This window comes from Palaemon carinicauda, chromosome 23 (genome assembly GCF_036898095.1).
Source record: "Palaemon carinicauda isolate YSFRI2023 chromosome 23, ASM3689809v2, whole genome shotgun sequence".
In the NCBI taxonomy this organism is placed as follows: domain Eukaryota; kingdom Metazoa; phylum Arthropoda; class Malacostraca; order Decapoda; family Palaemonidae; genus Palaemon; species Palaemon carinicauda.
This window is the reverse complement of record NC_090747.1, coordinates 63,349,881-63,362,380: the sequence shown is the minus strand read 5'-3', so window position 1 is coordinate 63,362,380 and position 12,500 is coordinate 63,349,881. Positions and strand designations below refer to the sequence as shown.

Sequence of the window (12,500 nt, the reverse complement as noted above, 5' to 3'; positions counted from 1 at the left end):
AGGCTGTAAGGAGAGATGACGGAGTTAGTGGGCGGGGCTTACACAAGAGCTCGCCTCGCAGTAAGAGTCTAGCTGGATGCTCTTCCTTGCAGCGAGGTGTACCAAGAATTCATGTATCCATCTGTACATTATATTAATAAACGTGGACCCAACCTACTCTCAAAACACCTCCATATTTTGAAAATAGGAAATTGGAATCAACAGCTGGAAAATAGGTCACCGGAGGGAAGATTTTCAGTAATGAAATTGGTGACGGGAAATTTGATGACACCATTTTCGAAATGAAGAGTAAATTACGTTGGGAAATAAATAATTACTTTCAGTCTCCTTGTAATGTAATTGGTATCATAGACCCCTGTTGGTTGTGACGCCAGATATTAGAAAAATTAGATATAAACAGATTACTTGAAGGATTATTTATAAGATTATTTACATGATCCAGACTTTCATTTTGTTCGTTTCTCAAGAAATTCTTCCTTGATATTCCTCAAACAATTCCTTCTTGATATTTCTCAATTTCTCCTTGCTACTCCTCGTTCATATTTCTCAAACAATTGCTTCTTGATATTCCTCAAACAATTCCTCCCAATTAATATTCTTCAACCATTCCTTGTTGATATTGTTCAAACAATTCCTCCTATTTAATATTCTTCAAACAATTCCTTCTTGACATTCCTCAAACAATTCCTTCTTGATATTCCTCAAACAATTCCTTCTTGATATTGTTCAAACAAGTCCTTGTTGATATTGTTCAAACAATTCCTCCTAATTAATATTCTTCTGAACAATTCCTTCTAATTAATATTCTTCAAACAATTCCTTCTTGATATTCCTCAAACAATTCCATCTTGATATTCCTCAAACAATTCCTTCTTGATATTCCTCAAACAATTCCTCCTTGATATTCTTCAAACAATTCCTCCTAATTGATATTCTTCAAACAATTCCTTCTTGATATTTCTCAAACAGATACTTCCTGGATATTCCTCAAACAATTTCTTCTTGATATTCTTCAAACAATTAATTTTCTATATTTCTCAAACAATTTCTTCTTCTTATTCCTCAATCAATTCATCCTTAGTATTCCTCAAGCAATTCTTCAGCCTGCCAAAGATTATTCAATTATGGGAAAGTTTATTTATTCCCACGAGACTATATGATAAGCTCCCACGAAACATTCGAATGATTGAAGACATTAAGGCTTTCAAGAGGAAACTGAAGACTTTCTTATTTCATGAGTCTTTTGACAGTGACGATTTAATAGTAAATGAACAATATGTGATATGAAATGTTAAATACTCGGATCGAACAAGGTAAAACGACAGTGGAGGTCCTGTAGAGAGTGGGGTTCCCCTGCTCTATGGGACTGGAAAAGCAGCCATCAAAGTAAAGTAAAGTAATACATTAACATTTATCTATTACATTATTATTATTATTATTATTATTATTATTATTATTATTATTATTATTATTATTATTATTGGAAGACATATGAAATATAATAATAATAATAATAATAATAATAATAATAATAATAATAATAATAATAATAATAATAATAATAATAATAATAATAATAATAATAATAATATCATCATACGAGGTATAATAGTTCCTCTGGTATGAAATTATGAAAAATTATAATCATTTTGGATTGACTAAAAATCACATAAAAATTATATTTTAAAGTTTATTGATGCATAGAAAATATTTCGAAGGAAATACCATTACAAACAGCACTATTGATATTTAATTATGTATAAAATTTTTGAATAAAAAAAGAAAATTTTTTTTTGGAATGGCAACAGCTTATAGAAAAAATTATAAATAACAAAATTCCTATACATGTTAGTTTTAATAATTAATCATTAATTATTCATTATTATTACAATGGTTTCTATAATCTTGTTTGAGCGTACACTCATACTATTCTATCTGTTTCTTCATTTCCTTTCCTCACTGGGCTATTTTAGCTACTAGAGCCCTTGGGGTTATAGCATCCTGTTCAATTAGTGTTGTAGCTTAGCTATTTATAATAATAATGATGATAGAAACAGAAGCTATTCGATGGAATTTAATAAAACATTTCATTTAAGCAAAATATTTTAAGCAATAGATTTCCGAAAAAATTTTCAATTCTTCCTTTTAAAATTTAAAGTCTTAACTCCTTTGATAAAAGATTATTAACTTTAAAAATTCAAGCTTGGTCCTATTTAGAAAATAAAAGTCTGAGAAATATATTCATGAAAACTTTATACAATTTGTTTTATTAAAAAAAATTAAATAACAAAATTTAAAATTGAGTCTCCAGTATAAAATATTGTTTAACCTTTTTTTAATATCATAAAAAAGCTTATAACTGAATTTCCAATACAAAAGATCATTTAACTTTTTGTATTGTTAAAAGGTCTTAAAAAACTTTGAAATTGAGTCTATAGTACAAAATATATATATTTTTTGTTTTTGCAAAAAAAATCTTAAACTAGAAAACTTTAGAATTGTGTCTTCAATATAAAATGTCTTTTAATTTTATCTTATCAAAAAAAGTTTTAAGCAAAAAAAAAAAAAAAAAAAATTTAAATATTGGATATTCAGTACAAAACATCATTTGACTTATTTTTATTAAATAAACTTAAAAAGTCTTAATAAAAAAAAATCTTGATTTTGAGTGTTCAGTACAAAACATCATTTAACTCTTATTTTTATTGAATAAACTTAAAAAGTCTTAATAAAAAAAAAGAAAAAATTGAATTTTGGGTGTTCAGTACAAAACATCATTTAACTTTATTTTTATTAAATAAACTTAAAAAGTCTTAATAAAAAAAAAAACTTGAATATTGGATGTTCATTAAAAAACATCATTTAACTCTTATTTTTATTAAATAAACTTAAAAAATTCTGATTTGATTCTTAATATATATACAATCAAATACTTTGTTTTATTAAAAAAATATTAAACTAAAAAAACTTTAATATTGGGTCAGCAGAGAAATTTCTAAATCCTAAAGATAAATTTAGAATACTATTTACATTAGAAAATCCAAATTTCTTTTAAAATTCTTTAAAATTCTTATATACATTGAGAAACTAGACTTCCCATTAAAGCTTCATTGCATAAAAAAACCCATAGATGATACACTGTTAAAAAAAAACCGTAATTTTAATCTGACATAATGTTCTCAGCTGTATTTCAGTAAAATACAGGCGACCGTAATTTTTAACCATACTTTGTTATCTTTTATGGATTGGTGACCGTAATATCACTCCTTAATATATGGTAGTCCACATCATCATCATCATTTCAGCCTTCAAGAGTCCTTTGTTGGATGTAGGCCTTCCCCAGGTTTCTCCACAGACTTCTATCGCAAGCTATTCTGTGCCACTGTTGCTTATGTTGGTCTAAGTCATCTCGCCAGCGGGTTTTTTGTCTTCCTCGGTTTCTTGTGTATCCTCGGGGGGTCCAGAAGGCTGTTCGTGATGTCCATAGAGGGAATTAAAAGATAATTTGTACACGTAGAAATGCTCTACAGTTTCCTCCACAACTGGACCTCTTGGAGCATTATGAAAAACGCTCTAAGAAGAGGTCCACAGTTTCGTCCACAACTGGAGCATTATGAAAAACCCTCCAAGAAGAGGTCCATTGGCGGACGGAACTGTAGAGCATTTCTACATATACACATTATCTTTTCATTTTCCTAAAATGGACGACCACATAAGTTGTCCTTATGCCAAGGAAGATTACATCTGTAATTTACTGAGAAAAGTTCTATTTGGAAAACTGAATATTTTTCCCCCAAAGATATATCTCAACGTCCAAAGTTGTACGGGTCAATATTTAAGACAGGTTTAAAGAATCTTAGATTCTTATATATTCTACAGCAGCCCTCTATAACATGACTTCTCTTGTAGTTTATTTATTTGCTCATATCTGTAATCAACCCTTCAAGTCAATATGTTTTTAAAAAGGCAAATTCCTGGATTTTTTACCATTTTTTTTAACGGCTAATTTTCAACAGTGCAGAATCTATCCATATATGATTTTCAAACTGCTGTGCAGATTCGACAAAGTAGACAGCAGAGATCACAGTGACAGCAATCGCAGCAGATGCAGCAGGCCAGGGATGCTGCGTCGCACAGCCCTTCACAGCAGAACTGCAAGCAGGAAAAAAAGAAAATTGAGTCAAATCAAGCATGAGAAATCGTACAATGAATACAATAAAAAAAATCATCTTTAGATGAAATCATTCGACTTTTGATTAAATCAATCGACTTTTGATTAAATCAATCGACTTTTGATTAAGTCAATCAACTTTTGATTAAATCAGTCGACCTTTGATTAAATCAATCGACTTTTGATTAAATTAATCGACTTTTGATTAAAGCAATCGACTTTTGATTAAATCAATTGACTTTTGATTAAATCAATCGACTTTTGATTAAATCAAGTGATTTAAAGGCTTTAAATTAAATCAATCAACTATTGATCAAATCCTTCGAATTTTGATTAAATCAATCGACTTTTGATTAAATAAATCGACTTTTGATCAAATCATTCAAATCTTGATTAAATCAATCGAGTTTTGATTAAATAAATCGACTTTTGATTAAATCAACTAACTTTTGATTAAATAAATCGACTTTTGATTAAATCAATCGAGTTTTGATTAAATCAATCGACTTTTGATGAAATCAATCGACTTTTGATGAAATCAATCGACCTTTGATTAAATCAAGAGATTTAAAGCCTTTAAAAATTCAAAAGTTCAAACTAGCAGCAAAAGTTTTTATGTTGAACAGGCTAACATAAGTCTCTTTTTATAGTTTATATATGAAATGTGTTTTGATGTTGTTACTGTTTTTAAAATATTTTTTGATAATTGTTCATTATTACTCATATTGTTTATTGATTTCTTTGTTTCCTTTCCTCACTGGGCTATTTTTTCCCCATTGGAACCCTTGGGCTTATAGCAGCTTGCTTTTCCAACTAAGGTTGTAGCTTTGCTAGTAATAATAATAATAATAATAATAATAATAATAATAATAATAATCATAATAATAATAATAATAATGATAATAATAATTTGAAGAAACTCTATAAATAGATTTCTCAGTTACTAAGTAAATCTCTCTCACTCTCTCTCTCTCTCTCTCTCTCTCTCTCTCTCTCTCTCTCTCTCTCTCTCTGTATCTCTTCCGACTTCCTGTTATCAACGAGTGTAATTATATCTTTTCTTATTATTTCTACTGTGCAAAATTACACACACACACGTGCGCGCTCGCACACACACACACACACACACATCTATATATATATATATATATATATATATATATATATATATATATATATATATATATATATATATATATCCTTTCTTCATAAAAGGGTGGCTCAAAATAATGGTACCCTTTTCAGTTGTGCCAGCAATCATTATTATATAAGGTTCCTAGCCCTTTGCTTCCTCTATATAGTCTCCATGACCCACAACTGTCGCTTAACTACCATGTACTTAATATACTGGTTAGGTTGATAGAGGCAAAGCTGTACTAGTCAAGCCTCCTCATACTAGGTGGGTTTGCTGTGAGCGATTAGACCAAAATGTCCAACCGGTACCATTCCTCAGTGGCCAGCCTAGTGCTGAAATATGGCCAAGCCTCAGACTAAGGACATGTCAGAAGATTTTGTCCTGTAGTGGATTAACACGACTGCATTTGTTGTTGTTGTTGTTTTTGTTATTGTTGTTGTTGTTGTTGTAAATCAGTAGAACTTCAAAAGTTCAAAGTTGGAGCAAATGCTTTTTTGTTGACCAGGCGGACATGAGTCTTTTTATAGTTTATATATGACATATCTGTTTTGACGTTGTTGCTTTTTTTAGAATGATTTATTGTTAAATTGTTCTCTTCATTTATTTATTTCCTTATTTCCTTTCGTCACTGGGCTATTTTTCCTTATTGGGGCCCATGGGCTTATAGCATCTTGCTTTTCCAACTAGGGTTGTAGCTTGGATAATAATAATAATAATAATAATAATAATAATAATACTATCTTCATTATCTTTGTGATGGCCCATTGGAAACGTCCCCGCCTGGCGATTGGCCGAATTGGAATTCGAGTCTCGCTCAAGCTTAATAGTTTCTTGTAGTGTCTGTAACCTCACCATCCTCGTGGTGGAACTTGTAGGTCTACGTGCTGAGTCATCACCAGCCATTGGCTAGCCCTCCCTGGTCCTAGCTTGGGTGGAGAGGGAGCTCTTGGGCTGATCATATTGTATTTATGGTTAGTTTCAAGGGCATTATCTTTAAATCTATAAATTTTTAAATTTCAAAACTGATATTTAAAATATCTGCCATTAAATCTTTAAATCTATAAATTTTTAAATTTCAAAACTGATATTTAAAATATCTGCCATTAAATCTTTAAATCTATAAATATTCAAACTTTAAAACTGATATTTAAAATCTCTGCCATTAAATCTTTAAATCTATAAATATTTAAACTTTAAAACTGATATTTAAAATCTCTGCCATTAAATCTTTAAATCTATAGATATTTAAACTTTAAAACTGATATTTACAAATGATTTATATCTTAAAATGAACTAAAATACAGAAAAGTACACAAGAAGGATTTTTTTTTTCAAATGGATTCTTTTGTAATAATGAAGTTTTACTGAACACCAGAAGTTTGAAATACCAACAGAATTAACATGTCCTTCATCTTGGCCATTTCGATGGACAATGCAGCTGTCCGAACATTCATTAAGATGAAGGAAAAGAAAATTAGGGTAAAGAACATGAAACCATTTCATTTGTAACGCCATTTGAAGGAAGCCATTGTTGGTATCATACGGATTCTGGACACGTCTAGACCCACGCTCGACTCGGTAACCACGTGAATGTTACAGTTTTTTACTTTGTTTTCTCAAAATAAGTTTATGGCTTTATCTTGGGCTTTTCGAATTACATTAATAAGTTTTTATCATAACAGATAAATAGTTCTTAATAAATAGAGTAATTAGTCCAAGAACACTCAAATAAAACGGATTTTATCAAACCTTACAAACAGCAAATGCAGACGTTACTAATCCACTGCAGGACAAAGGCCTGAGAAATATCCTTATCCATGTCTGGGAATTGGTTATTTTTCATCACTAGGCTAGCCAGTGCGGATTGGTGATGGTGGGAGATTTCAGTCTGATCGCTAACAGCAAATCAACCTAGTATGGGTGGCCCTGGCTAGTACAGCTTCACTGATCATGGTGATACTCAAAATCGTTAACCACGTTAAGGTATCCCCACTTAGAAAGGATATATATATATATATATATATATATATATATATATATATATATATATATATATATATATATATATATATATATATATATATATATATATATATATATATATATATATATATAACAACCAATGTGTTGGAGACTTTGGGCTTGTAACTTGGCTAATAATAATAATAATAATAATAATAATAATAATAATAATAATAATAATAATAATATTTTTTAACGTTTATCTTGAGATGTGATTTCGTGTGCGTACGTGTGTGTGTGTGTGTGTGTGCGTGCGTGAGTATGAGTTCGTGTGTTGTTACGAGCGTTAGAATGTGATGACCATATTAAATATAACAAAATACGAGAAAGTAATTGAAATCTTTAATTGAAATTGGTGTTTTTGTCGCTTTCATGATAGTTGACGATGTCAATGAAGAAAAAAAGTAGATCCTACTAAACTATTTACTTTTTCCTTTCGTAAATTGATGTACACACACTCAAACAAATACATATATGTATGAATGTATGTATTGGTGTATGTATGCATTTATGTATATAACCTAAAATACAGCTGTATATAGTTTTATTACTTAAACATTAGCGACCAGCCGTGTAACACCTCAGCTCCCGGCGGAGGAATACAACGACGTCACCAGATATGTTTAAATGGCGCTCTATTCGTAGTGATCTGTGATTTCCGATTTATTTCCGCCCGTCGCGATTTCCCGTTGCCCTTCGGAGGACCGATGGAGGAAAGAATGATAGTTTAAAGCATATAAGATTAAAATACATCGATTTTGAGGCTACGATGATTTGAAACGTATCAAAACAGCCGTTGTTCCTGAGGTGATGAAGTTTGCTGAACTTCTGAAGCCAATGATCTTCATCATAATTCTTCATTTTGTGTTATTATGATTTTGACGAAGTGAAAATGAGTAAATATTGAAGTTCGACTAATATATATTCGAAGCGTAAGACCCAAGGTAAGTGTAAATCTATAAGAATTTACTTGTTTTCGTACGTAAGTAACCTAGACTTATCTATCTGTTTATGTATCTCTAAGTCATTGGCTTATTTAAGGTTTTCGAACTTATACAAGTTCCTCGTTCAGGTTAGTAACAGAAGGTAGCCTATAACTTGATCACTTTAGTGTTCTCTCTCTCTCTCTCTCTCTCTCTCTCTCTCTCTCTCTCTCTCTCTCTCTCTCTCTCTCTCTCTCTCCTGTAAATCGTATTGCGGAAATTCGTCTGTTTATTATTATTATTATTATTATTATTATTATTATTATTATTATTATTATTATTACTATATACATAATTTGTATATCATAAAATGACAGTTATACATTGTATTATTATTATTATTATTATTATTATTATTATTATTATTATTATTATTATTATTATTATTTCTTTGTTAGGAACTTTACGCAAAAACCACTTGACCGATTTACTTAAAATTCTCAGGAGAGATGCATTATGGCACACAGCAGACCCACTTACAATTTTGACCTCACGGGGTCAAGGTCAAGGTCCCAATGACCTTAAAAAGGTCAGATTCGATTTTTCAACGTAATTTCGTCAAATATTATCCGATTTTCTTGAAAAAAAAGACCAAAATCTTAATTTTCAGCTGCCAAAAGTATAATTTTGAAGATTTGTAGGTTCAAAGTTCAAGGTCGCTGAATTTCAGAGGGCCAAAACACTCAAACTATAGTCAATTTCTTTTAGCGAGGCAGATTTGCACCGACTCGCAGCGGTGCCCTTTTAGCTCGGAAAAGTTTCCTGATCGCTGATTGGTTGGACAAGATAATTCTAACCAATCAGCGATCAGGAAACTTTTCCGAGCTAAAAGGGCACCCCTGCGAGTCGGTGCAAATCTGCCTGGCTAAAAGAAATTGACTATAGAATACATACACACTAGGTTAATATTATTGATTGATAGAAGAACACAAATGTGCTTTAAATGGCAGTATTTCTAGAGAAGGTTCACGTGCAAGGTCTTATTATTATTATTATTATTATTATTATTATTGCTGTTGCTTTAATTCTATTATTTTTGAACTAATAATAATAATAATTATAATAATAATAATAATATTATTATTATTATTATTATTATTATTATCATTATTATTGCTGTTGTTTTAATTCTATCATTTTTTAACTATTATTATTATTATTATTATTATTATTATTAATAATATTATTATTATTATAATAATAATAATAATTATTATTATTATTATTATTATTATTATTACTGTTGTTGTTGTTTTAATTTTATTACCATTACACTGTTATAATTATCATTGCTATTATTATTATTACTGTTGTTGTTGTTTTAATTTTATTACCATTACACTGTTATAATTATCATTGCTATTAATGATATCTTTAGGCCTACTGTTTCACTTATACTGCTATTGTTGCTGTTGTTATTTTGATTATTGTTGTTGTTGTTGTTGTTGTTGTTTCATTACTATTATTTTTCAACTTTCATAGTTTTTATTGATGTTTTTTTTTATTCGATTATTTTTGAACTTTTATTGTTATTATTATTATTATTATTATTATTATTATTATTATTATTATTGCTGTTGTTTTAATTCTATTATCTTTTAACTATTATTATTAACAATAATAATAATATTATTATTTTCATTATTATTATTATTATTATTGCTGTTGTTTTAATTCTATTATTTTTATTATTATTATTATTATTATTATTATTATTATTATTATTATTATTATTATTATTATTATTATTATTATTGCTGTTGTTTTAATTCTATGATTTTTGAACTATTATTATTATTATTATTATTATTATTATTATTATTATTATTATTATTACTGTTGTTTTAATTCTATGATTTTTGAACTATCATTATTATTATTATTATTATTATTATTATTATTGCTATAATGACATATTACTGTTGCTCCAATAACATTTAAAGTTTACTGTATAGTGATTGTTTACATAACTGCCATTATCTTAGAGCTGGCTATTTGTTGCCCTGGATTTCGAGTCATGAGCAGACATTGTCTGGCCCTCCCTGGTCCTAGCTTGAGCGAAAAGGGGCGATTGGGTGCTGGTCATATTTGACTTTTGTACGTTTGTTTATTTTTTCTGTCAGTGTTCTAGGCCTATGATTTTGTTATAATTTTTTGGTACTGTATAAAATCATGTAAATATTAATTTAATGATTTTCACATATGTTTACTTTCTCTTTTTATATTTTTATTGATGAATTATTACCAATTGTTTTTTATTTCATTATATTGTCTAATTAAGCATTGTGAGTTTAAGAATCATTTTATGCAAATGGAAATTTGCAACAATGGTGTAGGTGTGTGTGTGTATGTGTGTATCTATTGCCATAACAGCCTTGTGATAACTGAACCAATGCATATGCATGAACAGGCCTCTGTATGCCTGGATAATCCTGAATTGTATGCATGAACATGTCCTGCAATAAGCAAATCCTGTAGGATTCAAGCACCGTATGTTAAAATAAAATAAAAAAAATTCTATAGTGGTAAACGTCCTTAGGGAACAGTGTCAACAGTTCACCTCACGCAGTGCACTGTAGGGAAAGCTAAAGGGGTTTAATATCTCGTTGTATGGTCTTTCTTGGCTCAGTCCCGCTCGTACCAGGGAGCCAAAGTCTGTTACAAGTCTCGTTATAGATAATGGGAGGTTATGTGCTTAAGCTCTTACCAGACAGGAATAGGTTGGCCAAGGCACCAGCCACTCGTTGAAATACTACAACTAGAAAGTTATTGGGTCCTTTGACTGGCCAGATAGTACTACATTGGATCCCTCTCTCTGAATAATTTGGCCTATTTTTTCCACATTCTCCTCTTTCCTCATATATGACAACACTTCTTCACTGAAGGGATTAATTACTGCACTGTAATTTTTCAGTAGCTACTTTCCACTTGGTAAGGGTAGAAGAGACTCTTTAGCTATGGTGTGCGAGGAGAGTTAGGATATAACTGAGAAGCGAGTGAATGCAACTAAACTTTATAAAACAATCATCGAGTTTATATACAGCGAATTCCGAGGAAGAACGTCACAAAAATTCAAACATAATAGAGCTTGTGCTAGCATGAAAAAAAAAGGATGGTCTATTAACAGTGCAGGGAAGAGCGAGTGATAAGATAATAAAAACCGTTATCGTGTACGTGTGTGTATGAAACACGTGCGGTACATGGCTCTCCCCGCTTAAAAGGGACATACATGTGAAATAGGCTGCCCTGCTCTTGAGAGGCGTATTGTAGGCTGGTCATCTTCCAGAAGATACGCAGGATGAAGGCAATGAATGGAGACCCAGTCTTCTTTGCCACGAATGTTGTTGTTCGATGGATCACAAGGAAAGTGCACGTGTAATGGGGCGTTAGTGGTGGCTTGCTAAAGTAGTTCCACAGGTAAAAGTTCTGTGCCTAGTACAGATCTGTTGGTATGTGTTGCTTAGCTTGGGGCTTGTAAGTCTAGCGGCATGGAGTAAATTTTCTCACAATGTGACGTAGGCGCTGGAGATTGTCGGAAGAGGTTGGAGTCGAAAATTCGGCAGGGACGACCACCGGGTCACCATATACCATTTCAGCCGCTGAGACATCCAGGGTGTCTTAGGAGTGGCCCTTTTTCCCAGGATGACCCAGGGAAGCTGGGTAAACCAGTTGGAGTCGTTGCAGCAGAAAACGTTCTACCATTCCGTTGACATCATGGATGTTGGCGGTTGTCTGATATAGGGTGATTCTTAGGATATTTGCAATGATGTCCTCAAATGAGAGGTAAAAGTGGTACCCATATCAGAAGTAATATGCTCAGGGATACCAAATTTACTATCGATCTTGAGAGTTAGGCCGATGTAAATAAGGTGGACGTCTCAGGCCAACGAGTGGAGAGGATGGTGAGGGTAAACAGGTAACATTGTCCTTGTGATGTGGGTAGGGAACCTACAACATCAACGTGTATGTAGGAAAAGCGACACTGAGCTTTAGGAAAGGTGCCCACTTCTGAATCCATTTGTTGATGTACTTTTGAGGTTTGACATGAACTACTGGCGCGTACCCAATCCTTAGCATCCTTTTGTAATGCCAACTTCATCTTCAGTGGCTGTGCAATAGAATGGCGCAAATGATGAGAAAGGCCATGAATGAAATCATACACCTCTCGGCGCATGGGAGTGGCGTTGGA

At 31.2% G+C, this 12,500-nt stretch overlaps 1 protein-coding gene across 1 annotated transcript in view; it reads right to left on the bottom strand.

The window, feature by feature from the left end:
• Positions 1-2,981: 2,981 nt before the first annotated feature.
• LOC137616948 (uncharacterized) overlaps positions 2,982-12,500 on the bottom strand; it is an 84,277-nt gene continuing 74,758 nt past the window's right edge. The window contains exon 2 of the mRNA XM_068346816.1: positions 2,982-4,152. Coding sequence (XP_068202917.1) covers positions 4,042-4,152 — 111 coding nt within the window. The 3' untranslated portion in view covers positions 2,982-4,041. The remainder of the gene's footprint in view (positions 4,153-12,500) is intronic.